This window comes from Opisthorchis viverrini (assembly GCF_000715545.1).
Source record: "Opisthorchis viverrini unplaced genomic scaffold scaffold56, whole genome shotgun sequence".
Classification (NCBI taxonomy): Eukaryota; Metazoa; Platyhelminthes; class Trematoda; order Opisthorchiida; family Opisthorchiidae; genus Opisthorchis; species Opisthorchis viverrini.
The window spans coordinates 273,844-298,901 of record NW_008752000.1 but is presented as its reverse complement, the minus strand read 5'-3'; the positions used below and the strand labels follow the sequence as shown (position 1 = coordinate 298,901).

General features: G+C 46.6%; 2 protein-coding genes across 2 annotated transcripts in view; both read left to right on the top strand.

The window, feature by feature from the left end:
• T265_15076 (hypothetical protein) overlaps positions 1-24,016 on the top strand; it is a gene marked incomplete at both ends in the record, with an annotated part of 46,387 nt that extends 22,371 nt beyond the window's left edge. The window contains 8 exons of the mRNA XM_009176487.1: positions 9,385-9,490; positions 13,283-13,393; positions 16,348-17,120; positions 17,202-17,344; positions 19,055-19,133; positions 20,386-20,704; positions 23,352-23,598; positions 23,787-24,016. Coding sequence (XP_009174751.1) covers positions 9,385-9,490; positions 13,283-13,393; positions 16,348-17,120; positions 17,202-17,344; positions 19,055-19,133; positions 20,386-20,704; positions 23,352-23,598; positions 23,787-24,016 — 2,008 coding nt within the window. The remainder of the gene's footprint in view (positions 1-9,384; positions 9,491-13,282; positions 13,394-16,347; positions 17,121-17,201; positions 17,345-19,054; positions 19,134-20,385; positions 20,705-23,351; positions 23,599-23,786) is intronic.
• T265_10190 (hypothetical protein) lies at positions 3,451-15,940 on the top strand (the record flags this gene model as incomplete). Its single annotated transcript, XM_009176488.1, has 4 exons — positions 3,451-3,839; positions 9,385-9,490; positions 13,283-13,393; positions 15,815-15,940. 4 exons carry the CDS (start codon positions 3,451-3,453, stop codon positions 15,938-15,940), a joined length of 732 nt encoding a protein of 243 aa, XP_009174752.1.
• Positions 24,017-25,058: the final 1,042 nt, after the last annotated feature.

Here is a 25,058-nt window from a genome sequence, read left to right as displayed (position 1 = left end):
GGCTAAAGCTTTCTGTTCAAATTCTTCCATAAATATATTTGCCAAAACCGGGGATATTGGAGATCCCATTGCTAGACCTTGTTCTTGAGTATACACCACTGAGTCAAATTGATTGTCAATTTGATTGACAATTGATTGAGTCAATTGATTGACAGTCCAATTGATTGAAAACACCTGACCGATTCTTTTGAGGACGACTCCAACAGTCCATCTTCGGTGCCCGGGGCGATAGTCCCTGACAAGCACACGGTTGCCAGACCGGAATGTTGGCTTCCCTCCTGTCGGTGTTGGAAAAAATGTAAGTGTTGGTAGGATAACGTCATGGGCAAGTCTCAACCGTCTGTTCATCATAACCTCTGCTGGAGAGCGACCGTCCGGAGACTGTGGATTAGGAGTTGCTCTATAGTCCAGCAGGAACGTATCCAGAAATTCTGTCGTGGTCCCCTCCCCTTCTGCTTTGGCCAACGCACGTTTAAAGGTGTCAACGAACCGTTCAGCTTGACCGTTTGATTGGGGATGGAATGGTGGAGAAGTAACATATGTGTGATGCCGTGTCTTCGAACGAATTCGCTAAACTGATGAGATGTAAACTGAATACCATTGTCGGACACAATTGTTTCCGGGATACCGAATATTGAAAATAAATGTCGCAGTTTAGTGATGGTTGCCATCGTTGTTGTCTCCGACATAATGAAGACTTCAGGCCACTTACTAAATGCATCGACAACGATGAGGAAGCTTTGTCCGTTAATTGGTCCGGCAAAATCCACATGGATTCGCGACCATGGTTCTTCTGGCTGTGGCCAAGGCTGAGGTGACTGTCAGTTGAGTAACTTCTGGGCAGCTTCGCAACGGAAACAACTTCGACATAACTGCTCAATGTGCTCATCCATACCGGGCCAGTAGACAGCTGCGAGCAAGAGCCTTCATGCAGTTTATCCCTGCATGTCCACTGTGGAACTGTGCTAGGACCCGTTGACGAAGTTCAGTGGGAATGACAATTCGGTCACCAAAGATAAGACAGCCATTGACAACAGATAGTGAACTCCGTCGCTGAAAAAGTTTCCGGAGTTCCCCTGGTGGACTGGTTGTTGGTCAGCTTGATTGGTGGTACTTCATCGCCATTTGTAATATGCTGTCATTTTTGGTGGCATCTTGCACCGCGTCAAAAGTCACGGGTAGTTGGTTCATGGTCTCCAACACCACAGCACGGACTTCCGGTCCTGATTGGCTGCGTTTGCTTCGTGACCTCTGGGTTTGACCGCGTCTTTGGCTAGCTTTCCTCGTCCGGCACTGGCTTTCCTTGTGCCCACGTCGATTGCACACTGAACATTTGTGCTTTTTGTACGGACACAATCGCACAAAATGCCATTCGCCGCATTGCCAGCATGCTGAATAAGGTTTTCCTCCTTTCGAATTTGTCACCACGGGAGGGTGCTTCGATGTCGTCTTGGCAATGTTGAACGCAGGGTTGGATAAGGGCTTCTCCAACATGGCCGTGTCATGCTTAAGATTTAAAAGGCGCTGGCACTCATGGGTAATTGACTGCAGCGTTATCTCGGGAGTTTGTTCAATCTTACTCAACAGTCTCGCCCTGATATCACTGTCTGAATGCGATTGAAGACCACATATGAAAATAAGGCACTTGAACTGGTCTTCCGTCATGGTAGATAACTTGAATTGTTCGCATTCAAGGTTGACTCTACCGGCATAAGTGATATAGTCCTCAGACTCTGTTTTCGCCAGTTTCATACATTGGTAGCGAATATTGAACAAGGGCGAAAGCTCACCGAAAATCATTGAAAGTTGCTGCTGCGAGAGCGCGAGTGCGTGCGAGTGCGAAAAGTACAACGGCCTCAAGCTTTTTATTGGAAGGACACTGTCTGAACTTGGTCCAATGCTGACGCCCACGGTCTGGCTGCGACGTGCTGCATATTGAGGGGGCGTTGTCTATCTGGTTAACACCTAGCGGACCTGAGAGTCTCGGTAGATTTCGGGCGTTCAGTGGTTGCTTTCAGGAAGCTGACCTTCCTAATACTGACGAAACAAACAATTGTTTAATTGTTTAGACTTTCCACTCAGCGGGGAGGGGAGGCGAGATCCACATTGGAAAGTTCACCCATCTGCTGGTTTCTTCGCATCGGGTTTCCTGTCGCTAAACTTAGACGACTACGGCTTCTCAGCTCTGCGGGGAGGCGAGATCCACATTGGAAAGTTCACCCATCTGCTGGTTTCTTCGCATCGGGTTTCCTGTCGCTAAACTTAGACGAACTAGCTACGGCTTCCTCTTGTTCCGTAGCCGCCATGCAGCCGCAAAAATGGTCGAGTGTTGGAACGCCGTCCGTTTGCCCAAGCGTGCAAAGAAGCGCTCGAAATGCCAGGTGTTAGAACTAACCCGACTGGCATACCGTCTTAAGTTTAACCTTACCTCTATCACCTCCAAGCCATCGGATTATCACTACTCTAACGCCGGAAACACAAGATCTATTCCTACTCACACCAGTAACTCCCACGGCACATCGTTACCAAGAAAGCACATCTAATTGGCTGAGGGGTCGCGGTGCGTCAGATTGGGAAAGACATCTCATATGTACGCCCCTGGTAGACACCTCATACAGACTGAAAGTTTCCCTCGTTTCTTTGAACTTTGACGGTATGTGTTGGAAACGTTCGCAGACTGCGGAGTTCACTTCTCATTTCGTGTCTAGAGTTTGATTCTTGACCACAACGGGTGGTTCTAGTTCCGGTACCAGGCGGCGGGTGGGGGACCGTTGTACTTGACGGAGTTTGCTTACTTTGGGTAACGACTTATATTCTGTTTGGCTTGATTTCATTCACTGTGAATCAACTTTCTAAAATCCCTGCCTGCTAGCCTACACACTATACGTTATTGTTTTCAAACAGATAGTGTGCATCTTTTTGGCACTCGTAGTCTGTTGAAGCAGATTATTCTGTCGACTACAAAGCCTCACTTCGTTCGCCTCTATTTATGGACTGTTCCCCACTTGTCCGTGTTGGCAGATTTAGAAACACTGCCTCTGGATTGGTTTGTCTTGTGCCTTACCCCCACTTAGCTCGGTCTGACCTAGAACCTGGACTCCAACCGTGTGTGTGTGTGTGTGTTCACACCGTAGCAGATCTCCCGCTTGACTTGTTTAAATCACTTGAGGTAAGCAAGCAATAGTCAAGCGGTTTATAGCCCATGGGAAGCGAGGACAGCCGGTATTTGGTCCGTTATTTTATTGATGATGGATTGGAATGGAGTTGCAACATGTGCGTGTCTGGTTTCCAAACGAATTAACTTAAGGGTGAGTGTTTTGGTTTGGCTGATGACCATTCTGGATCCGTCGGCAAGAAAGTAGCAAGCAAGGGAAATCACATGCGGTCGAAACGGCATGTGAGTGCAGATGGGATTAGCTTCCGACCACTTTTCCCCTCTTAGTGGAAACCATGGGCAGCTGTGTGAAAATACGCGTGCATCGGGGTTCGAGCCATAGAATACCAGACGGACGCTTCAATAATTCAGTCATTATACACCATGGGGCGAGATGGTCCAAGTGGTTAGAGTGCGAATTGACTGACCGGTATGTCTGTGGTTCGACCCCAACCTCTGCCTCTCGACTTCCCCTGTCTAGACTTGGGCAACCTGGCAATATCCCAGCCCTCGTGCAACCTTCAAGTGGCATGGCAGTTAGGCACCGGAAGGGTGCTACAGCTGAACGATACTACCATGTCAATGTGATTGTGCGTATGTATAAACGAAGAGGCATATGTGATTCCAGCATTGTGTCAGTTTCAGATTTCATCTACATTAAAACCACACTTCCAACTGGCCCCCGGTCTATTACAACCATACGTTTGCAATGTAACTCGCTTCTTCTTTTCCGTATCTTCCTACCATTTGGTTTGAAAAGAGGTCTATTGTAGCCTCCACCCTAGCTCACGATAGCTCAGTGTTTAAGGCGCGAACTTACTTACCGAAAGGTTTGTGTTTCGAACCCAACATCTGAATGTTGACTGCCCCTGTCTGGGCGGGGGCAACCTGGCAGTATCCCAGTCCTCGTGGTGGTCTAGTAACTAGGTGTCAAAAGGGTGTTACAGCTGGACTATTCTCTGTCGCTTAGTCCCGGTGTCGTTGGAGGGAAATGGAAGATTCAGTGGATCTGGCACTGCAATTGGTTCGGACATGCGAGTTGTGCTGGACGATTCTTTCATCTTGGTAGTTATCTCTCTCCAAATTCTCATCCCTGTACGATCGAGTTCATTCATCGTTGGTCAAAGAGTCCCGGTTCCGTCTTAAAAAAGTCCGCACAACAGGCCTTCACACCAGGTCTCTGATGTGACGAAACAAAGATCGCGCACCAAAATGCTAACATACGCACTCCACTCAGATATCCATGATTCCATTCCTCAAAATGTTGTCCATAGGCAGGCGCATTTGCCCACGAAAGTGTTCTTGCCATCTGGTTTGTTAGGTGAACGTAAGTAAACTGTTTGTTACTGATGGGCCCAATACAAATCTCACTAAAACATTCATGGTTGCACTTCGGCCCATCGGAATAGTAACCAAGTTTGCTCAAAGCACTCATTTGCAAACACTCTACAACTGTTTCATCCCCATTCGGAGTAATCAGCCGTGAGCATCTCACGAAACTCTAGTTAGAAGTCCCGTCCCTCTAGCCAGTAGTTTGAGCACGTAGCCGTTTGTCACAATGTGCATCTCAACTCCCCGGCTCATTAGTGCGAGTTTTCATATGGAATTTTTTTCACTTTGATGCTCTAATAAACATTTCCGCCACGTAATCTCATCGATCATCGGTCGTTCACACATCATCAGACCATTCCAAATCGGAGTTTGAATCCACATGATTTCAGCGATTTGGTGTATGCTTTTGACTGCTGCTGAGGCTACGGACTGTGCGGGTGAGCACATTTGCATAATCCAGTTTGTACTCACAAACTTTTCCCCCGCCATCGGATTACCGGAACCCAGTTTGCTTGTTTATCCTTGTTGTCGTTCGCGCTACTGACGTCAATTTTGACAAATTCCCTGGTTGTCATGAGGCCGGAACTGCCAATTTTTGAACACGCATCTGCCGGGCATGCTTCGGTGTCCAATGTCCATGGCGATCCGACCACCTTAAGCGACACTGACACTTGTCCTTGAATAGCTTGTTTTCTGCATACCGCCCAATCAAACAACTTTCCAAAAAGTGACCTTTGGTAACATCATCTGTGATATGCCAAGAGTGTGTTGTGGAGCGAATTTGGCGGTTTTCGGTGACAGATAATTACCATAGGCCTCATCCTTCCGATATCGCTGGATACGATACCGCTCATCCAGACTCTCTGTACCGTGCAGTCGTGGATAAGGCTTCTTGGAGCCTCACCAACAATGAGCAGGAAATGCGTCGTCCAGTTTTTTGAATCTCTACGCTTCTCAAAACTGTCATTAACTGCCCCCTTCTGAGAATAGATTAATGTGACTTTGTCCAATTGGCCTAGTTTAGTATCAGTTTAGTATCAGCCGGAAGTGTAGCGCTGAGCTTGCTTGTAACATCTGCCGCAGTTTCCCCGATGATTTGAACACTACCTCCTTACTTTTAAAGCTCTCTGCTCACAGTCTTCAGTGTGCAGTGCTTTTGTTGATCCGTTTTACACTGCAATTGAAGCCAAATAACATTGCCCATGATTTCGCCCATTTTGTTTGGCCCTCCTTCAGGTCATCCGTTACGACATTGCCAGCTGGCCGTCTTAATGTGGGCCGATTTCGGTGCCCCGCACTCTCTTTCCTCTGTCCGCTAAAATGAGGACAAGTCGGAGAGTGTAGTTAATTGTGGGATTGTAGAATTTTTGTTCACACCACTGTCACCTGAGCAGTCCTTGTTCTGTTCACACCACAGCAGGGCAACAGTGGACTCGATTTTTGCTTTTATTAGAGCTTATCAGTGGTGCATACATTCGGTCTTTGTAGAGACTCAAATTGCGGACATCTGATCTTTTTGACAAGCATGTGACCATCGTCTCATCGGTCGTTGGGCCGACCAGTCGCATCTCCCAAGCGTAAATACGTTCTGTCTAGACACGATGGTCCCTGGTACACCGTGGGGTGTTGTAACCTTATATTGATTGACCAGAAACTGTGCGGGTGTTCAAGGTTGCATACGTAAGGAATCTGATTTATAAACGGATTTGCTTAAATACTACGAATAAATCTCGAATATACCAAGAACATCCCGGTTTTCAACAAATAAAATCAGCGTAATACTTGTGGATTCTGACAAAGCTCAGCTCAAAATGACTGCGTCCGACGCTTTCCATAAATGGAAGTGAATCTTCGACCGCTACACTCATTTGCATGTTTTGATGGAAGATCCACTTGGAATCCGGCTGAATCTCTCGTTTTTCATGTTCTGAGTAGTGTATCACGTTTGCAATATCTGGAATATCGTACCAACTGAAACATGAGGCGGCTTGTTGAAGCACGACCAGTGTATTATGTCAATAAAAGGGAATAAATCTTTCCAGCAACCGGGCTGGTAGCGGGGCTTATATTCTATGACCTACTGCCAATGTAACTTTCAAAGGCACACACGAAGCGTTCGGTTATTTCCTTCACTTTTTTATGTGGTAATAGAATGGGATAGCATTCCACGCAGGTTGTCCTCGTCGTTACTAACGTTTGACAGGATATCCTTAACCGACACATCTTACTCAGTTCTGGCCTCCACGTCAACATTAGCAAACTCCTCAAGTGTTACAGCAAAACGTCCAAGATCATATGCATGGAGGCGTTTGGTCTTCTTTTTAATAAACAACTAATGTAGACAAACACTGGACCATAGAAACTTACAAAATCGGACAGCTTGTTGAAGGCCTCTTACCTGTAGGTTGAGGGATATCAGCCGAATCGAATAACTTTTCAAGAAGACAGCCTTCGGTGGTGTAGCGTTTGAAGCAAAGTACTGTGCTGGCAGCACGTGGTTGAAGCGAAGCGCTAGTAGTTTGTACTTGGCAACCAGCGATGGTACAAGTCGCCAAGGCGACAAGCGTAGAAGAAAACCTATGAACCTATTTGTCCCTGGCATGGGCCATCTCCAGTCGCTCTCGGACGCTTTGAAGTGTCTACTCTAAAGCACTACTTTGTCGCAGTGTAGGTAATGACGCGACCAACATTCCAACAATAGTATGGCTGTATTGTGTTTATTGTAATCCTAGTGTGGGTGAATGCATTAACTTTCTATCGATCTACGGATGTATAGTAGATTTATCCCCATATGGTTAGTGCGCAAAAATTTACTGACCAGAAAATCCGGGGTTCGAACCCGGCTCCTGCATCTCGACTTCTTTGTAGGATTGGAGAACCTGGTAGTATCTCGGAAGGGTGTTACAGATGAACGATGATGACCCTCGTGTAGCACGACATCTATGCTTGTGGCTCAAGCTGACCATATTCGTTTACCATATATCGATTCACCTCGTTGTATATGCTTACTGTATACGTATGTGCCACGTTTCTTCGTGATCGTAAATCGAACAGTAACTGTAAGTGAAATGGCGAAATGAAGCTTGTATGTGAATGTGCGCTTCTGTCTATCTCCTCAGGGGGAATTCGCATCATTAAATTTCACAGGTAGAAAAACGTGCTATGGACCGATCAGGTTGAGGAGGGTTGTCTGGCCAATCAAACTCATCTTCTTGACCTTGGAGTGAAGTAAATCGTAAAAAAATCGTCTAGCTATAACACCCGGTGCCTAGCTGCCATGCCGCCCTAAGGAAGTACGAGGGCTGGGATACTACCAGGTTGCCCAAGCTCAGACAAGGGAAGTCGGGAGGCAGAGGTCGGGTTCGAACCACGGACCTTCCGGTCAGTAAACTCGCGCTATAACCACTGTACCATCTCGGCCCCTGGGTGGGTTGGAACCTTTCGGTTAGCAGTCGAACGCGAGGGCCGCAATTAAAGCACAATAGCAATTTAATTGCCTATCTATTGCCATTTATTACTTAGTGGAAACCAGCATTTTATTGCACGTTGGTCGAACGTGACCTTCTAATTGGTTTCGAAGGTATTGTCACTAAGGGCCTCAATCATCAGGCCAATTGTAGAATATCCTCCAGGTTGCAGATAGAGGCGGCCATGTTGGATGAACGCTTCATTTTTTACCCCAGCATGTACACCAACGAACTGAAGTAGAGCAATTATGGTATTTTATGAGAACTGTTACATCTTGGCAAGACTATTTCGCGCAGTTTCTGGCTTGTCCTATCTATCTATCATCATCATCCTCATCGACAGCATGACATCAGTGTTCAACACCGATGCTTCACTGCCGTACAGGTTGTACGTGGGTTGGGATACTGTCAGTGCGCCCACACCTTGACAGACGCACTATTAGGGCCCTCAACCAAAGCCTTTGGCTCAAAAGCCTAATCGCAAGGCAGCGGTGTTTGGCGGGGAATGCAAACGCATAACATTTTCTACGGAACAAGTCGCCACATGTTCCAGCCCCCCAATTGGAGCGCCAATCCTTCTGTATTGTTGTCTCTTTTGCTTACCACGGGCTGTGTGGCCAAGTATTGTATACGCACTTGGTTACAGTCGCTTTGATTTCGTTTTTCCCTCATCTCCACTAAAGATTCACCTCTGATTAACCACAAGCGCTTGTTTGTGTGCCTGTAGTCAAAATACTGGGAGTTGGAATGGACCAACTACCCATGTTCTGGTATGACTCATTCTGAACCACACAGTCAACCCATGGAGGCTGTGGATTACGCCAAAAGTGGATTCTAAATCATGTCTGCGGTTCCAGCGTGTTGTTTATGATGCCGTTGCGTTTATTTAGGCACCAGTTCAATGCCTGGTTGCCGTACACTGTGCAAGGCGTATGATTTAGCGGAACTGAGAGAATTCGAAATGCGGGCCCATCACTGGACTGGACCAGTGGAGCCCTAGTTCACCTCACCCCTAACCCTGTACTCTGCATGAGAGAGTTGGTTTCCTTACTCCCGCCCGATCTAGGCAACACGAGTATTTAACACCCTTTCGGTGCCTAGCTGCCATACCACCCGGAAGAAGCATGAGAGATGAGATATTAATGGGTTACCCGAGTCTAGATACAACCAGTCGAGGTGCCCGGGTTCGAATCACATACCTTCCGGTCGGTAAGTCAGCGGTTCAACCTCCAATTGAACAGCCAACCTTAGGACTAAGCCCACGCCAACTAGTCTGTTCTGTTATCATTTTATCTCCGTGTGTTTTGAACCCCTGATGTTGCCCATATGTTTGTTCTATGGTCAATGGGCATCACCTCGTGTTTTACCCCAAGTCCACTTATGTCTATTTCGGTTTCTACCCCCCCCCTATCTATCCCATTGTTTTCTCAGTGAGCAATCGCAACGAAAAGGTCTCATCGTCCTGTACGACATGCGTGACACCAAGTACTCCAATTTCGATTATTACCTGTGCATCAAGCTACTCAATTTATTCAAGGTAGGTGTGCAGAAGATTTTTGCATATATATCTGCTGTTATGAAATCAATTGGGTTGTATTCGTTTACCGGCGATCGTGAGCTACCACAGTGCCGAGTCCCAATGGCTGTGCGTAAAAACGTTGGTTGTTGATCTCTGAGACTCGGTGATGCCTCTCGATTCTCACCAATACTTTTACACGAAACCATCCACAGGGCTTACATTCCAACGGAGTTAATATCTGTCATATCCATTTGGATGGAAGCAGTCGTGCACTGCGTATTTTGACCATACTTCCACTACACGCACCCACCACATGCGGTCCGAACCGATTTGGGGTTGATCTCGTTCTTGTCAGTGTTTTCACAACCAAAAGCCCGTTGTGTTTCTCTTACTCTCTGTGGATCACTTAGTAAGCTCCCATCAGTCTTGAACCCGCGATCTCCCGGCTAGTGGTCTGAGCACTTAATCGTTCGCCGTTGGAGCGGCTCAAGACTCCCTACTGGAGTTTTGTGAGACACGCATTGCTGGTGATTCCCATCAATGAAACAGCTGTACGGTCGTGCTTCTTGGCTTTTGAGTGTGGAACAGCTTCACATATACGATTAAATCTCAATTGAAAATGAAGTTGACTTGTAGTTTATGCATTAGGCAGTTGCGCTGAACCGAGTACGTCATAGAACACACGTAGTTTTGGTGTGTTTATGCCACCGTGGTTCCACGTGGGAATTCCCAATGCTTTGGTCTCTCATTCCATAAATTCAATTTCTCTGTGTGACCGATGTGGCTAGCATGGCGCATGACTACCTTTCAAATCCGTACATGCCTATTCACCAGGATGTTTACCAAATTGTGAAGCCTGCACATGACCCGATTTGAGGGACTGTCACTTGACTGTTCTGCTGCCTCGTGATTATTGGTGCGTTCTTTTTGTCAACCAACTGACTACATGATTGTACTGGTGATGGTGTGGCTTAGAATCACTGACGTTACTCTTATACCATGTGACGACCATGCTCAGATTGGCGAATCTGCAGATGGAGATTCTAGTTTCGGTAAGAAATGTTTATTTCGCAACCGAGATGGCTCAATGGTCTAACCGGAAGTTCCATGGTTCAAACCCGACCTCTGCCTCTCGACTTCCCCTGTCTAGGCTCGGGCAACCTGGCAGTATCCCAGCCATCTGGTGGCATAGCAGCTAGGCACTGAAAGGGTGTTACAGCTGAACGATTATTGATTATTATTATTTCGCAACCAGCTGATAATCCATTTCTCAGACTTATCTAGTAACGCACCAACGGTAATTCACATGACACAGCTTTGAAAAACACCATACACTTTGCTGGAAACGCCGCTTCTCATTGTCTGACTTTCCTCTGGGTACGCTTTGGCACAGAGCATTCTGCCGTCCATCTCTGCACAGCAATCCCCGAGAGAGTCCACGCGGGCCACGTGAAGTTCTACAGCACCATCAAACACGGTGTGTCGTGTGGTTTCTCTTTTTATACTCGATGCTGGTAGTGCTATTGATCCGTCTTGAACAGGCATAGAGTTACCGATAACTATTAGCGAGCATGGGCTGGGGAGTATCATAAGCTGTTCAGCTAGGTGCGTTGAGTACAAAGGTCACGAATTAGTCGAAAGGCGCAATGAATGAATGTAATGAATTTAAGGAACAAATACAAATGTTGAGCCGTCTCTGTACCTCCATGCATTCAAACTAATACGTGACATCCTTTCGGTGCATAGCTGGCGTACTACTCGGAGGAAGCACGAGGGCTGCGGTGATGCCAGTGGGTTGCCCAGATAGCAGCAACCGAAAAGCCAGGATCGGTCACTGGTCTCTCACTTTGACCGCTTTTACCCCGAGCCCAAATTAGGCACATTGGTTACAAAATAACCTTGTCACGTACATCCATATGCAGCTGGCTCCTCCGTACAGATTCAGAAATCTGAGGAAATGGAAAGTAGAGATACTAGAGCTATCCGCAGGTTGTTCCTGTTGGTTCGCCCAACATGTCTTTGCATGTCTCTTGTCAGTCGAACCAGCAATGGCGAACGTTTGGACTACTGAGCATTATACTTCCAGCGACAAGTTAGTTGGTTACTCGCTACTTTTAATCTGGACTCTACCGGAAACTGTAAACACGAAAGCCCCTTCAGCCTCGCAAACTTTTGAGTTGAGGATTTTCAGTTACCCGAAGAGTGAAACATAGATCATTTGAGCTCGACCCCTACCGGAGCCGATGACTCATTGGTCTAACCCACTTGGCTGAAGGAGGTTAACTTGGCCAGAAGGCGCAGGTAGTAGAGCATAACCATGGCTGTGCACAGCAGGTACCTTCTGGTTTTAAAAGCATTTCGACCGTATTGAATAATGCGCTGGCGGTCACCGTAAACCGTTGGGCGATCAGAGTATGCGGATCTTAGAGCCGGCCTTTTCTACCCCGTCCTTCCTCGGTGAAAAGCAACATCACTTCTCCCATGAATATGAGCATGATGGCTACCCGGAAGAAACGCCTATCTGCCTTCACACTTCTGTCACAAGGGACAGTATGACTTTACCTCCAGACCGCCTCGTAATACGATTTCTTGCATACGGGGATTCGCTGTTCTTCCTCGTTGGCCTTCCTGATATGGTTAATTTTTTGGGAACCGCTGGTTCCCGCCAGTATATTCCCAGAATCACTACAGCCAGATTACCATAAAGACTACAGCTTTGAGTCGGAGCACAACCAACTACCCATTTTCTGGTTACCTTTTCACGAAGCCGCTAATGCCATCCAGCATCAGCAACGCTTCTGACGTATCAGTGATCAAAAACCGGAAGGCGCCGCGCGTGATATGTCGGCAGAGGCCATGTTTCGAAACCATACAAGTGTATACTTGATTACGATTCTACCGGACCCGCTTATGTGGGTTTCGTGCTCGATACAGAGGAGGACATTGCCGTTGCTCCGTGTACTCGGAGCACCGAATTTCTTCTGATGTTCCGATTAGTCATTAAAAAGGTACATATAGGCTAATCCAGATTTTCAGATGACGTAGGGGGATCCGCAGTTCACCAAGGCCAGTTCACGCGATTGCCGTCTACATTGACTAATACCCAGATGGTACCACATCCTAGCGGCTTCGTTATTTATAGGGTACGAGGCCTTAGCGACAGTTGACTCAGCTGCGTGCATACTCGGAAAACAGTTTTTCTACCAAGAACTGATGCACTTGTATCAGTAATCGGCTGTGGTTGGCAGGTCTCCTGACCAGAAACAATGCAATTGGTCAGTTGAGGAAACGTAGACGTCGGCTGGTCCATCAGCTGACTTTTACAGACATCCGCCTACTGGCCAAAACAAGTGTGTGGTGGTTTTCGCATTCCCGAGAGCATCCTAAAATATCACAGGTTCTTTTCTGTATCAGTAATCCAGCAAACCAGTTAGCAATACAGATGTCGTGATTAATGCGGCGTTATTAGGCAGTTTGTGTCCGGCTTCTTGTTTCATCCCGATCGACACTTGTGGCAGTGGCTCTGTCAGGTGTCCATTTGAAAGTTTGATCAAAATAAATTCGAATCTTTGCTGTTATGCGTTGGCCTTCATCGTTTGGCATAATCCGCTCCACTCACTGTACTGTTTATTCGAGCTGATACGCCCCATCCCTCAAATTCTGCATCGTAATTTCAAATGCACCCTTTCTGTAAAATTCCTGTTACCGTTTTCCTTGTCATGCATTGGTCTCAAGGCTCAGGGTCGGTTTAACCACTCTTCAACTTCGTTATCTAACAAACCCCTCAGCGCGGAGTTTTCTTCTCTTTAGGGTTCCTACCCGGCCCGGTTGCGCAAGGTCATCATTATCGAAGCTCCATTCTGGTTCCGCGCACCTTTTGGCGTTCTGCGCTTGTTTGTAAAGGAGAAGATGCGGGACCGAGTAAGTCAGCTGGTGTTTTGCCACCCCAGCTTACTTCGAGTTTTCATCCAGCATCTACTAGATACCTTTTTATCGTTGATTTCCCTGATCATCATCATCATCGACAATTTTCACTAATGACGGAAGCATCAGTGGTTAGGGCACGAATTTACTGACCGGAAGGTCCGTGGTTCGAATCCAACCTCTGCCTCTCGACTTCCCTTGTCTGGGTCTTAGCAAAGTGGCAGTATCCCGGCCCTCGTGCTTCCTTCTGGTGGCATGGTAGTACCTATGAATGCGTCACTCCTTTAGAGCAAACAAAAACTCAGATTTTGTTTGGAGAGCAGACGATGTATACTGAAGTATCATGCAAAACAGTGCCTCAAGTGATGCGCAGCAAATACCGGTTTTCACTTGCAACCGGTACTGTAGCTATTGGCCCTTATGTGATGCACCGCACGCACACTAATGTAACCAGATGATGGACATCTTCGTTGACTGTTAGAGAAGGCTTGGCAAGGCACGTGATATTAACCGATGTGGGGCTTCCCATCTCTCTTAACGAATCACTGTCAACTGACCGAATCCTTCGGTCCATTATTTCAAAGTCAGTCAGTCCAGTGAGTGAGATCGCGAAATTTCATTTCAACAGTGAGGATCATACTATAGAAGTTGGTTTGTTCCTCACACTTGTCGCTTGGGTTGAAAACGCTTCGCCACCAGTCGAAAGGGCACCATCAATGTGTGGTTGATGGTACACACACTGATTCCGTTTACAACCTATTCGACAAGCCCGGCGAAAAAATCAACTTCCAGGGTACACACTCTAGCCATATTCCAGCAACACTGCCAGGATCATCGCAGTGCCCATTCCCCGTTTCGGTCTTCTATTCGAATGAAAACTTCCAAGTTGGTTCATGGTTTCAGGATCTTTGAGGCACGTCAATTTATTGCTCAGATTGATCGTGTTGTGTCTTGTAAAACCTACAAAGTCCCCTCTTCGGCCACCTACATGAACCACCGACCTGCCACGTGGGTACCATGAAAGAGCACTTTTAAGCGCTCTAACAGTTTCCTAGACTGTTAGTGTGTCCCATCGAGAAATTGTACTGCAGTATCTCGAACATCGTGGCAACTGAAATGTGACATGCTCTTTGTGCAGCACATCCAGTTGAAGAATAGCATAAACAAGAGATTCAGCTGGGTTCCAGGTGAGTCTCTCGAAAGAACCAAATTGGTATGCAAATGAGTGTATTTCTTAATTTTCGTGCAATTTGGATTCAAGTTCACGGAAAGTTGCAGAAGGCAAATTTTCGTGCAATTTGGATTCAAGTTCACCGAAAGTTGCCTACCTGATGAGCCCTAGAAGGGGGGAACCAGTTGTGGGGCCTCTGCGAATAGTGTTCAGCAACCGTGTGAATTGTGTTGCTCCTAGAAATCTTCTGGCTAACATCGAACACTGTGTGCCAGTCAAAAGAAATCTTGCTGGTTAGTTCCCAGTCTGTTTTCTAAACGCCGCCAATCTAGTAACCCCAACTTACTTGGCACGGTGAAGCTCTTGTGTCAAAAGTGAAACGTTGCCGTGCAATAAATCTCCAGATTGTTTACCAAGCACCTCTATGAAGTGTTGCAATTGACCTACACAAAAATTATAAAGCAATAAGGAGCAGTCTGCATTCATTTGCAAGTCAATTTGGTTTTCACTAGAGACTCAACTGAATCTCTGTTTTATGATATTCTACAACTGAATGTGCTGCACACAGGCCGCCTCATGCTTCATTTGGCACGATATTCGAGATATCGCAGTATATTTTCATAAAGGAAACTACTCACAAGGTTGCTGAAAACTCTGGCAGCCCACGACCGGTTTCGCCCTTATGAAAATGTACTGCGATATCTCGAATATCGTGCCAACGGAAACATGAGGCGGTGTGTGTGCAGCACATTCAGTTGTAGAATATCATAAACGAGAGATTCAGTTGCGTCTCTCGTGAAAACCAAATTGATTTGCAAATGAGTGTATTTCTCGACAACGGTCCAACTTAGGTTCAAGTAGAACATAAGATTGGCGGAAACTCGGGGACTGCTCCTACTTGATGAGCCTTAAGAAGGACGAAACCGGTCGTGGGCTGTCGAAGAGTTTTCAGCAAACCTGTGAGTAGTTTCCTGTGAAAAGAGGCAGTCTAGATTGGTGTGCAAATGGAGACTTCTGTGAATAAATGTTTCGAAACGACGGGTAGATGAACTTTTCGCGAGAAAAAACGGCATCGCGGACGGGGATGGTCAGCGACGGATTTCACTATTGATATTCGGAGGAAAACCACCTCTTTTGAACTTGTTGCACTGCAAGAAACAGGTTCGCTGTAGACTTTTTTCTTACCGGATGTCAAACCCTTCGTGCTCCTCTGCACACTAATTTAATCTATGCCTACAGCAGGTTAGGGGACGAGATGGCCCAAGTGGTTAGAGCGCGAATTTACTGACCGGAAGTTCCGCCGTTCGAACCCGACTTCCGCCACTCGCATTNCATTCGAACCCGACTTCCGCCACTCGACTTCTCCTGTCTAGGCTTGGGCAACCTGGCAGTATCCCAGCCCTCCTGCTTCCTTCGGGTGGCATGGCAGTTAGGCACCGAAAGGATGCTACAGCTGAACGATTTTTTTACAGTAGGTTACTATTCTTATTTCTCCTCTGATCAGTGAGCTCCAGTAAACATGTGGTCCTACACTGAATGGCAGACGTCCATTCGAAGTTTTTCCTGAACTGATTTCGCCAAAGTTCAGATTATGTTTCCTTCTAGTGCCCTCAATTCACTGTATGACCAAGTTTCGTTTTGATTGGTTTGCCATAGTTGTGCAACTTCAAAGCCGCTGTTTATGCGGTTAGTTACCATTCCACTTGGACGACGCAACCATTGCACACTTGGTTCTCCTTTTTTCCTGATAGTTTTTATCCCATCTTTTTCTTGCCATTAGATTTTTACGGTCGACCTTGACGAACTTCATGTGCATTTATCCCCATCATTGATCGAATCCTGGTTTCAACAGCTGACCGAGCATCGGCATTTTGACTGGCTAAGAGAATGTCTCACCAAGACCGGACATGTGTCTCAAATACCCAACGACTATTTCACTATCCCACCGCCAATTTATCGTAGCCTCAGTTCCTCAGGCTCCGATCTCTTGCAATCTGACGGCTTCTCTCGGTCCAGTCTTGGCAATTCCCGCTACAGTTCACTCCGCTACTCTCGTCCCATCTATAGCCTCCGTCAGACTTCCGAACCACAGTCCGTTTTTGTGGATCCTTATGGAAGTCTGTCACACAACAACCCAGATCCTGTTGTTGCCAACGGGCCTCTCTCTCGGCGTGAACATGGCAGCCTCAATAGAATGCTTACATCCATGTACAGCAGCACTGTTCAAAGCCCCACCCGTTCCTACCATAGTTCCCTGAACAACGACGTGATCCTCTCACCGTTCGAGCTTCGTCAGCGCTCCCTTAGGGTTCCCAAGTCACGCATCCGCAATAACAACTGTCTGCACACTACCAATTCCCTCACACTGTCCTCCAGTCCACCCCCGTGCAACCTTTTCGATGAATCCAATAAAACTGACCCGCAGTCTCAAACCAGACTCTCAGTTCCGGAGTTTATCGAACGGGTACAAACTGCCGGTCAGTTGGGTCTGTGTGCTGAATTCGATGCAATGTTCAAAGACAGGCCTATCGATGGATCATGCGATCGTTTCCTGTAAGTTACCTAACGCCCGATAGCTGGTCGATTTACCTTGAATGCTGTTGTTCATAGCCATCTTTGTTCATAACTGTTTAGGCTAACGGAAAACCGGCGACGTAATCGCTACCTAGATGTCCCCTGCTTGGATGCCACCGCGGTTGAGCTTTCGGACGGAACTTATCTGCACGCGAACTGGGTAAATGGGTATCGGATTCCACGAGCGTATATCCTTGCCCAAGGTGAGTGATCGTGTTCCCAGTGCGTTGGTCTTCACTTCACCAGCGTAGCATTTTTTGGCAAAGCGACTCGGCCCCCTCACAGAATTACGGAACACAGTGAACTTGATCCATTCACAGCTCTGATAATCATTATACACCGCGCCCATCAGGGCAGACGAGGATAGAAACCGTGGTGAAACAAAAATGACTCTGATTAGTGTGGATCATCCTGGTGGATTATAAAGCGAAATTAGCATATACGACTTCCTCGTTCGGTCAACTAAAACATGTTTACTTGACAGGAGGACGGTTACCCAGTGCAAATCCTAACGAGACAGCTCAGTGGTTAAGCTGCGAACTTACTGACGGGAAGGTCTCCGCTGCTCTTGTTTAGGCGTAGGCAACCTGTCAGTATCTCGGCCGTCATACTTCCTTCGAGTGGCCTGGCACCTACGAACCGAAAGGATGTTACAGCTGAATGATGCTATCACATACTTACAGTACTAGGCTAATAATAGAATCGCATCTGTATTCCAGTATTTCTCAACGGCTTTCCTCAGGTTGGAATAGAATTTGTCAATTAGTGTGAAGTGACAGCTATCCACTCCTCTTACACATCCATGACTAGTGGAAGAAACTCGTTCAGTCGGTGCTACCCAGAGGCAGAACTAGGGCCGAGAGACTTCCAGATTGCCCAAAGCTAGACAAGAGTAATCTAAATGCCGAAGTGCCAAGTACCCCGAGGACAGCATGTATGTAGCCCCCCCCCCCGTAAACAGAATGAAAACGGTAGTTTGTATAGAGGTAAAATATCCTAAATGAGAGTTCCAGCTGATTCTCCCATCAAAACTAAATTGGTATGCAGATGAATGTATTTCAGTAGTTCTCCGCCAATTATCAAAGGCACACTTCAATGCTTTGAACGTATTCCTAGTAGAATACTTCGGCATCCCGTATGCTACGGGCTATTCTTTCTTGTCTCCACTTAGTGGCGCTTTAGTCTGTCAAAATAGTCTTGGTTCCAATCACGAATGAGATGTCCCGGAGCTCTGGAGGGCAGTACAGTCAACCAGGCTACTGACGTTTCAAAATTCCACGTAAGGAATTTATTCTTGAATGCAATACCACATGTATTTGTGCATATCTAAGAATGAGAGACCTTATGTTCATATTGTTGCACGTGCATGTACGTAACACACTCAGAAGAACCACGCATCAATGTATACCGAACGGAATCTGCACGCAGCCGATGGTTTGATAACAGCGCGCTTAAGTCCACATCAAATTGGCTCAGCTGAGCGAAAGGTCACAAGCTGAATCCGTCGGATGTCACGTGATGTTTTTTGTCAATAATGGTACACCAACGAAGGATGGATAGTCCAGAACAAACAGCATTTCCCGTAGACGAGTTTTGCAGATTTCTCAACACCTCCTGGACAGGATTGCTTGTTCCTTATTGTCCCTTCACAGGCTCAGTCCAGTTGAACAAGTACAGCAGTCGTTCGGCTTTTTACTCCCCAGTGAAGGGCCATACATAGTATATGTATAACACTACCGCAATTTAGAACATTGACCTCGCATAAAAAAGAAAGCACTTTACTCGTGGGTATGTGATACTGGTTTCGCTAGAAGCACTCTTAAACTGAGGACGCTAATTTCTGCTGTCTTACCTGCAAGGGCCCAACCCACAGTGTCCGTAATGTTCTCTTTCTCTCGTTCCAAACTGTCAAGGTCCTCTGGACACTACACGGCGCGAGTTTTGGATGGCCGTGTGGGAGCATCGAGTCCCCGTGATTGTTATGCTTACCAAGTGAGTTAGTTCCCTTGTCTGTCGGTGTTTTCCGTGCATGTTGGCAGCTCCTCCACTTGTCTATCGGCTTTTATTGTTGTCCTCATTTAAAACACTTTGTTCAATTAGTGACCGATGGCGTCGGCCAGGCGCTCATGCCATCCAAGTTGGATTTAGAACTTTCTGTCGAATTGGCGGCTTCAGACTCGCTTCTAATAACGCTTCTCTAGAAAAGATGACAGCTGTGAAGTTGCTAGCTTTACAGAACGGCTTTTCGTAACTACTTACAGAATATAAGTAGCTTAGTCAAAAGTACCCTTTAGATTAAGTGGCGCTTTGTATCATGGGGTCAATTTGATCACACACGCACACAGCTACTCATGTCTAAAGTTCGGGGAACTCCAATTCCCTGACAAAAACTGCTTGTTGAGTTCTGCAGGTGCACCTTGCTGACGACTCCTGACAAGGTTGTATGCTCCTTGTTCGACGCTGTGCCTAACCACCCATCGCGCACCTTACTTGTCCTTAACCGTCGCGAAGATGCTGCACCCTGCCATGGTGGTGCCCTGCTTTAACTATATTGTTGGAACTCTTTTTTGAACTAAAGCGAGGGAGATATGGTTGATCAGTCGTTTCACCTTTATTCCCGTATAGCCCGTATAGCTATAAACAGTCATAACATGCCTATCAGTTTGCATGAGGTGTATCTAAGAGAATCCAGTCAGATTCCGGTCAAACGGGAGCCGTTCTGGTCACTTCTTTACAATGTATCAGATGCTTACGTGGCACTGCACACACCACCGATCCATGGTCTCCGTTTTTCGCACAATATCGCATGACCTTTGATTAACATAATTCTTGCCCTGTGTTCCGACCGAAAGTTTAGTCAAGTCAGGAAAAGCCAAGTGCAACCGCATTCTACAGTCGCTGTGGAATGTTTGTTGCAAACCGATTGCAAGGTCAAACCGCGAATCATATGCAGTAAGGTCTTGTCAGCAATATGGAAACTTCCGGCTATCACCACTAATACTGATGACACTTACCTGGAACACGAAGGCCCAAATGCTGTAACGCGAGCACCTCAGGATCATAAATCTAGTAGAGACACTAATTCCTCAAGTATGCCCTCTGTTCCACAAACACGGCAAGGCCGCAACACCTTTGTGGTCATTTGGGATGGCGACGGAATCCCTTCAATGTCACTACCGTATTTTCCACACACACACACACACAAAATGTAATCCTGACACTGATTTGTTCCTCCCCGCAACAGAGTTGTGGAAAATCACCGCGTCAAATGTGCTCCCTACTGGCCCACCCGTACGTCCGTAGTGTCCACAAGCTCTTCCTCCAACCACACCTACTCTTCGCATCGACATTCACTATTGAATCACACATCTGCCTGCTCACCTGACGCTTCTCAAGATCGTCTTCCACCTACTTCGTGCTATGGTGATGTGCAGCTAGTCAACTTGTCCAAATCCATGGAACCGAATGGCCTGTCTCATCATACCCGACTGGAATTGCGACGAAAGCCATCTAGTCAAACAAACGATCGACGAGGGGCCAAACAAAGTGACTCTGTCCCTAAGGTCAGTTGTGTGCAATAGCAGTACCTCCGAATGAATCCCAAGGGCTGGTCGTCTTGGTTTTTTTGCCGCTCTTGTCGTATTTTCTGTCGCCAGTAATGTGTGCATTTTTTATCCCTGAGATGTAATGAACTATTCTGCCGTATATATATATATATATATATATATATATATATATATATATATAGCGGTTGAAAGTAAGGTGCCAAGTCTGCTGTCCAAGCGGCACCTGTATAGCAGTTTTCCTTTGTGAGTGGACAGTATGATCCAAAATGAAATGACCCTCTCATCTGGGAAGGCGTGAGAATTGGCCTATTCGAGCAGCGGAACTGAGACGTCTTCAGGTGTTCGACAATCGTTATCTCAGAACGATAGCTTGCATGGGTTGATGTCGGCGAATCCTTAGCGAGGAAGTTAGAAAGTGCGTTTTCGGTTGTGCGACGGGTACTTCCATTGAAGAATGTGTCCAGCACGAGAAGCTGCGTTGGTTGGGACATGTGTTACGTATGCCAAACCATCGTTTGCCGAAGAGAGTACTGTTTTCCATGCCCAACTCAGAGTGGCGTAAACAGAGGCGTGGTCAACCCTTGACTTGGCAGAGGAGTATGAAGGAGATCACGAAACGCTTGGGTGCTGTCGGTGCTACTCGCCTTCCAGGATGGGGACCGCGTGATCCTCACTGTGCCTGGTTGGAGACACTACAAGATATGGCTGCCAACCGATGTCAGTGGCGTTCCTGTTGTCAGTTTCTATCCAGATTGCCTGAGTGAATGTCTGGAGGTGTAGGCACCTCGGAATGATTGTGTTAAGCTAGCACCAAGTCGCTCCCCTGTCCAGCTTTACTCTTTTCTTTACAATAGGGCTTTCAAATAGGTCATGGTTGTACGGCATTGAAGCATCGGTGTTGAACACTGATGTCATGCTGTCGATGATGATGATCTGGGAAGCTGTAATATACTGTTAGCAAGCACTAGAGACCTAGGCAAAGGTGCGAAAGCCACAGAACGTGGAACCTTACACGTCACTTTCGTGATTTCGTCGAATCACCATTTCCTTCCAATGGAATCAAGTCTACCAGTATGCTTGCTCAAAAGACAGGCATAAACTTCCCAGTTTGGATGTTCACCACATGCATTGAGGATCGAATACAATACACGCAGTGACAGTAAATCACCTTGTCTGATTCATGCTGACGGTACGCCGTGAACTCACTTTTCCAAAGCAGTTGGTGGCTAGGGTACCCGCATGCGAAGCAGACTAATGGCAAACTAGTTCGATGTTAACGTGAGACTCAACTGATTGTATGTTCCATCAAGAAATAATAATATCTCGAATATCGTACCAAGTGTAACATGAAGCGACCTTAGTGCGGCACATTCATTTGAAGGGTGTCGTAAACAAGAGTTTCACGGGCTGTCAATGTTTTACTTTGAGGTAGTCCTGCGAAGATTTATCAAAATCCAATGAAAATCCGCTATCGGTTTCGTCCTGCTCAGGATTCATCAGGTTACTTGTGTTCGATCCCCACGGCCTTTAACGCACTCCAGAACCGATGGAGAATCCCTGTTTGCCTGCTGACGACCATTCAAGGTCTTTCCTTGAATTCTTTGAATTCATGCTCATTTCTGGTGGCTGTGCTTTTCCCGTGAGTCCAAATCAATGGGTCCGGGCCATCTGAGACGCACTGTGCAGTCGTTTTGCGCTTATCCGGAAAACGTTTATCGGTTTACAGAGTGCTTAGACAGCACAGGGTTCTTCGGTTGCGGATGTTCGTCGGACGGGTGTAATTAGCAGTTGACTTTGATTAATTTAGTCTGCATTAGAACTAAACAGCAATGCATATCCCTCCAGCCACGCTGCTTGTTTTTCGAACTAATTTTGCGCTTCATATGACTGCTGTCTGGCTTAAGCCCCCTCTACTTAGTCGCGCATTTTGTTACTGCAGCATGATGGCTTTGTCTTTCGATGTAGTTGAGCTGTCATGACATCAAACTCACTCACTAAGGCTCTCTTTTTTGTTTTCATCTCTAGTTTACCCCAGAAAACGTAACCACTAGGTCAGTTACAATATTGTTCCATTAGTGGTGGGATAGTTTCTGTACTTGTAGAGCCTGTGGATTCACACCAATCTCTAATTGGGACAGTCCCTTGCTGATCTAACAGTCCACACCAACGCTCATCGGTTGTAAATTTCCTTCACTAGGCCGCGGGGTTGAACTCCGGTCATCTGACGTGTGGAGGGAGCCGGTTACCACCACCAGGTGACGCCAAACGTGAAAATGTTTGTTTGTTTACATGTGATAATTCGGTGTCTCGCATGTCAGATGTGCGGAGTTCGAATCCCAGCAAGCTGTGTTACAATGAGGGTCTCCTGCGCTTCCCTTCTTTGTTTGGGAGCAACCAGAATAATTGCGCCAGGACGAAAGTAGGACTGTTCATAATAGAACGATCTAAATACAATTTCGATTTTATCATGGGTGTGTGAATGCATTAATTAACATCAATTTCTTATTAACTATACCGTACCGCATGGTTTTGGTATGCATCACCCCCGACCTGAGTTACAAATACTGAGGAATTGAGTGAGCTTTGGAAAACTTTCCATGATATTTCGGTCTAGTTAATGATGATACTGTTTGGTCCCACACAGGTAGGTGCATCTTCCACAAACGAGTCAGACAAACCCTTCGAGGTGGACCACTTTCTCTACCTCGGATGGCCTGATTTCGATGTTCCCACCGACTCAACTGGTTTTCTAAACTTCATGGACCAAGTCAAAAAGTTACACGAAAAACGATGCCAGCAGGAGTTGGGCCCAACCGAATCGTCTTTGCAACCTGGGTCCAAAACGCACCATCCATTGTTGGTTCACTGTAGCGCTGGAATCGGGAGAACAGGTGGGTTAACCTAATGATTCCGTCCTCTATTTATGCGTTGTTAACGTGACCCAGTTAGGAGACAGGTGGATACAACTAGGGATACGCGTTTCAACATCCAGGTTAGTCTCTCTTCAAATGAAGCTTATAAACTAACATTTTTTGCAACCGTTAAACATCGTTCTGTTCTTTTTTGTCGTTGTCAACAGGAACATTTGTGACTGTGGACATCTGTCTACAACAGGCTCTTAATGAGGGATATATCGACGTTCCTCAAGTGGTCAGTCGCCTCAGATGCCAGCGCGCGGGAGCTGTTCAAGTTGCAAAACAATATGCATTCATTCATTCTGCTTTGGTTTCTTCGCTATCCAAGCTGTGCAACGGCACTAGTCCCTCCACCGTTACCATGACTGCAATGGCAAATAACATGACTTCCTGATGCATGCTCACTCCTCGCCGCTACTGGCTACTTCAGCTCATCGGTGTGCGTTTCCCCACCGGTCCAAGGCTTTTCTAGAACCTTGACAGCGTGGTTTTTACAATCGACTGCTCACACACACACACCTGTGTATCACTATAACCATCCATGTCCATCTTTCATGGGCAAGATATGGGCTCTATGACTACCGGCCCACCCCGCAGCCTAGTTACCGAGATGTGAAAACAAGATAGTTACTTTACTTATCCATGAGATCGCCACCTATACAGCTCCTGTTTTTACCTTTCTCCTGTCTTCGCACGAGGCTTTCGAAGATTGATATAATACAAATCGACAGCTATAGTCTACAGTGTCGAACTCTTTTCTTCACTGCCTACGGCGTGTTTTTTCCCTATCCAGATTATCTTGAGTTATTTATTGTTCTCTTTTGTGCATTGATCTGAGTTTACAGCCATACTCTCTTTGGTTGATGTACCTACAAGATATACCTTCCTTTTTTGAGCACTGACATGTGTTCATACTAGGCCAACCACCCACTTCAGTCCATTCTAATAAACTGCGTTTAATATAATCCCCGTCGCCACTGTTCATTGCTTGCTTGTGGCATTTGATGGTACTTTAAATTTACCGAATATGCAAACGGTTGTATTTTTGTTGCTTCTTGGACAGTCAACTTGATACCGTGAGATCGTTGTTTGTCTTTGTAAATTGGATGTGTGCACGTCTCTTGTATTGCCCCGTCGCCAGTGCTTGATTGTCGTAGTACCACCTTTGGTGATGTGCAAAGTTTTGACTTTTGTCAGGATCAGGGGGAATAATCACCCACCGAGAGGCAGCTGTGGATTGGCTGGAGATGAGATTACTCCTCGAATCGGGCAGGCCAGGCAGCTTTTGCCAACCTCCGTCACCTATGTCGCCAACGTGACGTGAACTTGTCTGTCAAGGGAAGAATTTACTCTGCAGCGATGCGATCCATGCTGCTTGATGGATCAGAGACGTGACCCCTACGCGCAGAGGACATACGGAAGATGTCAGTATTTGA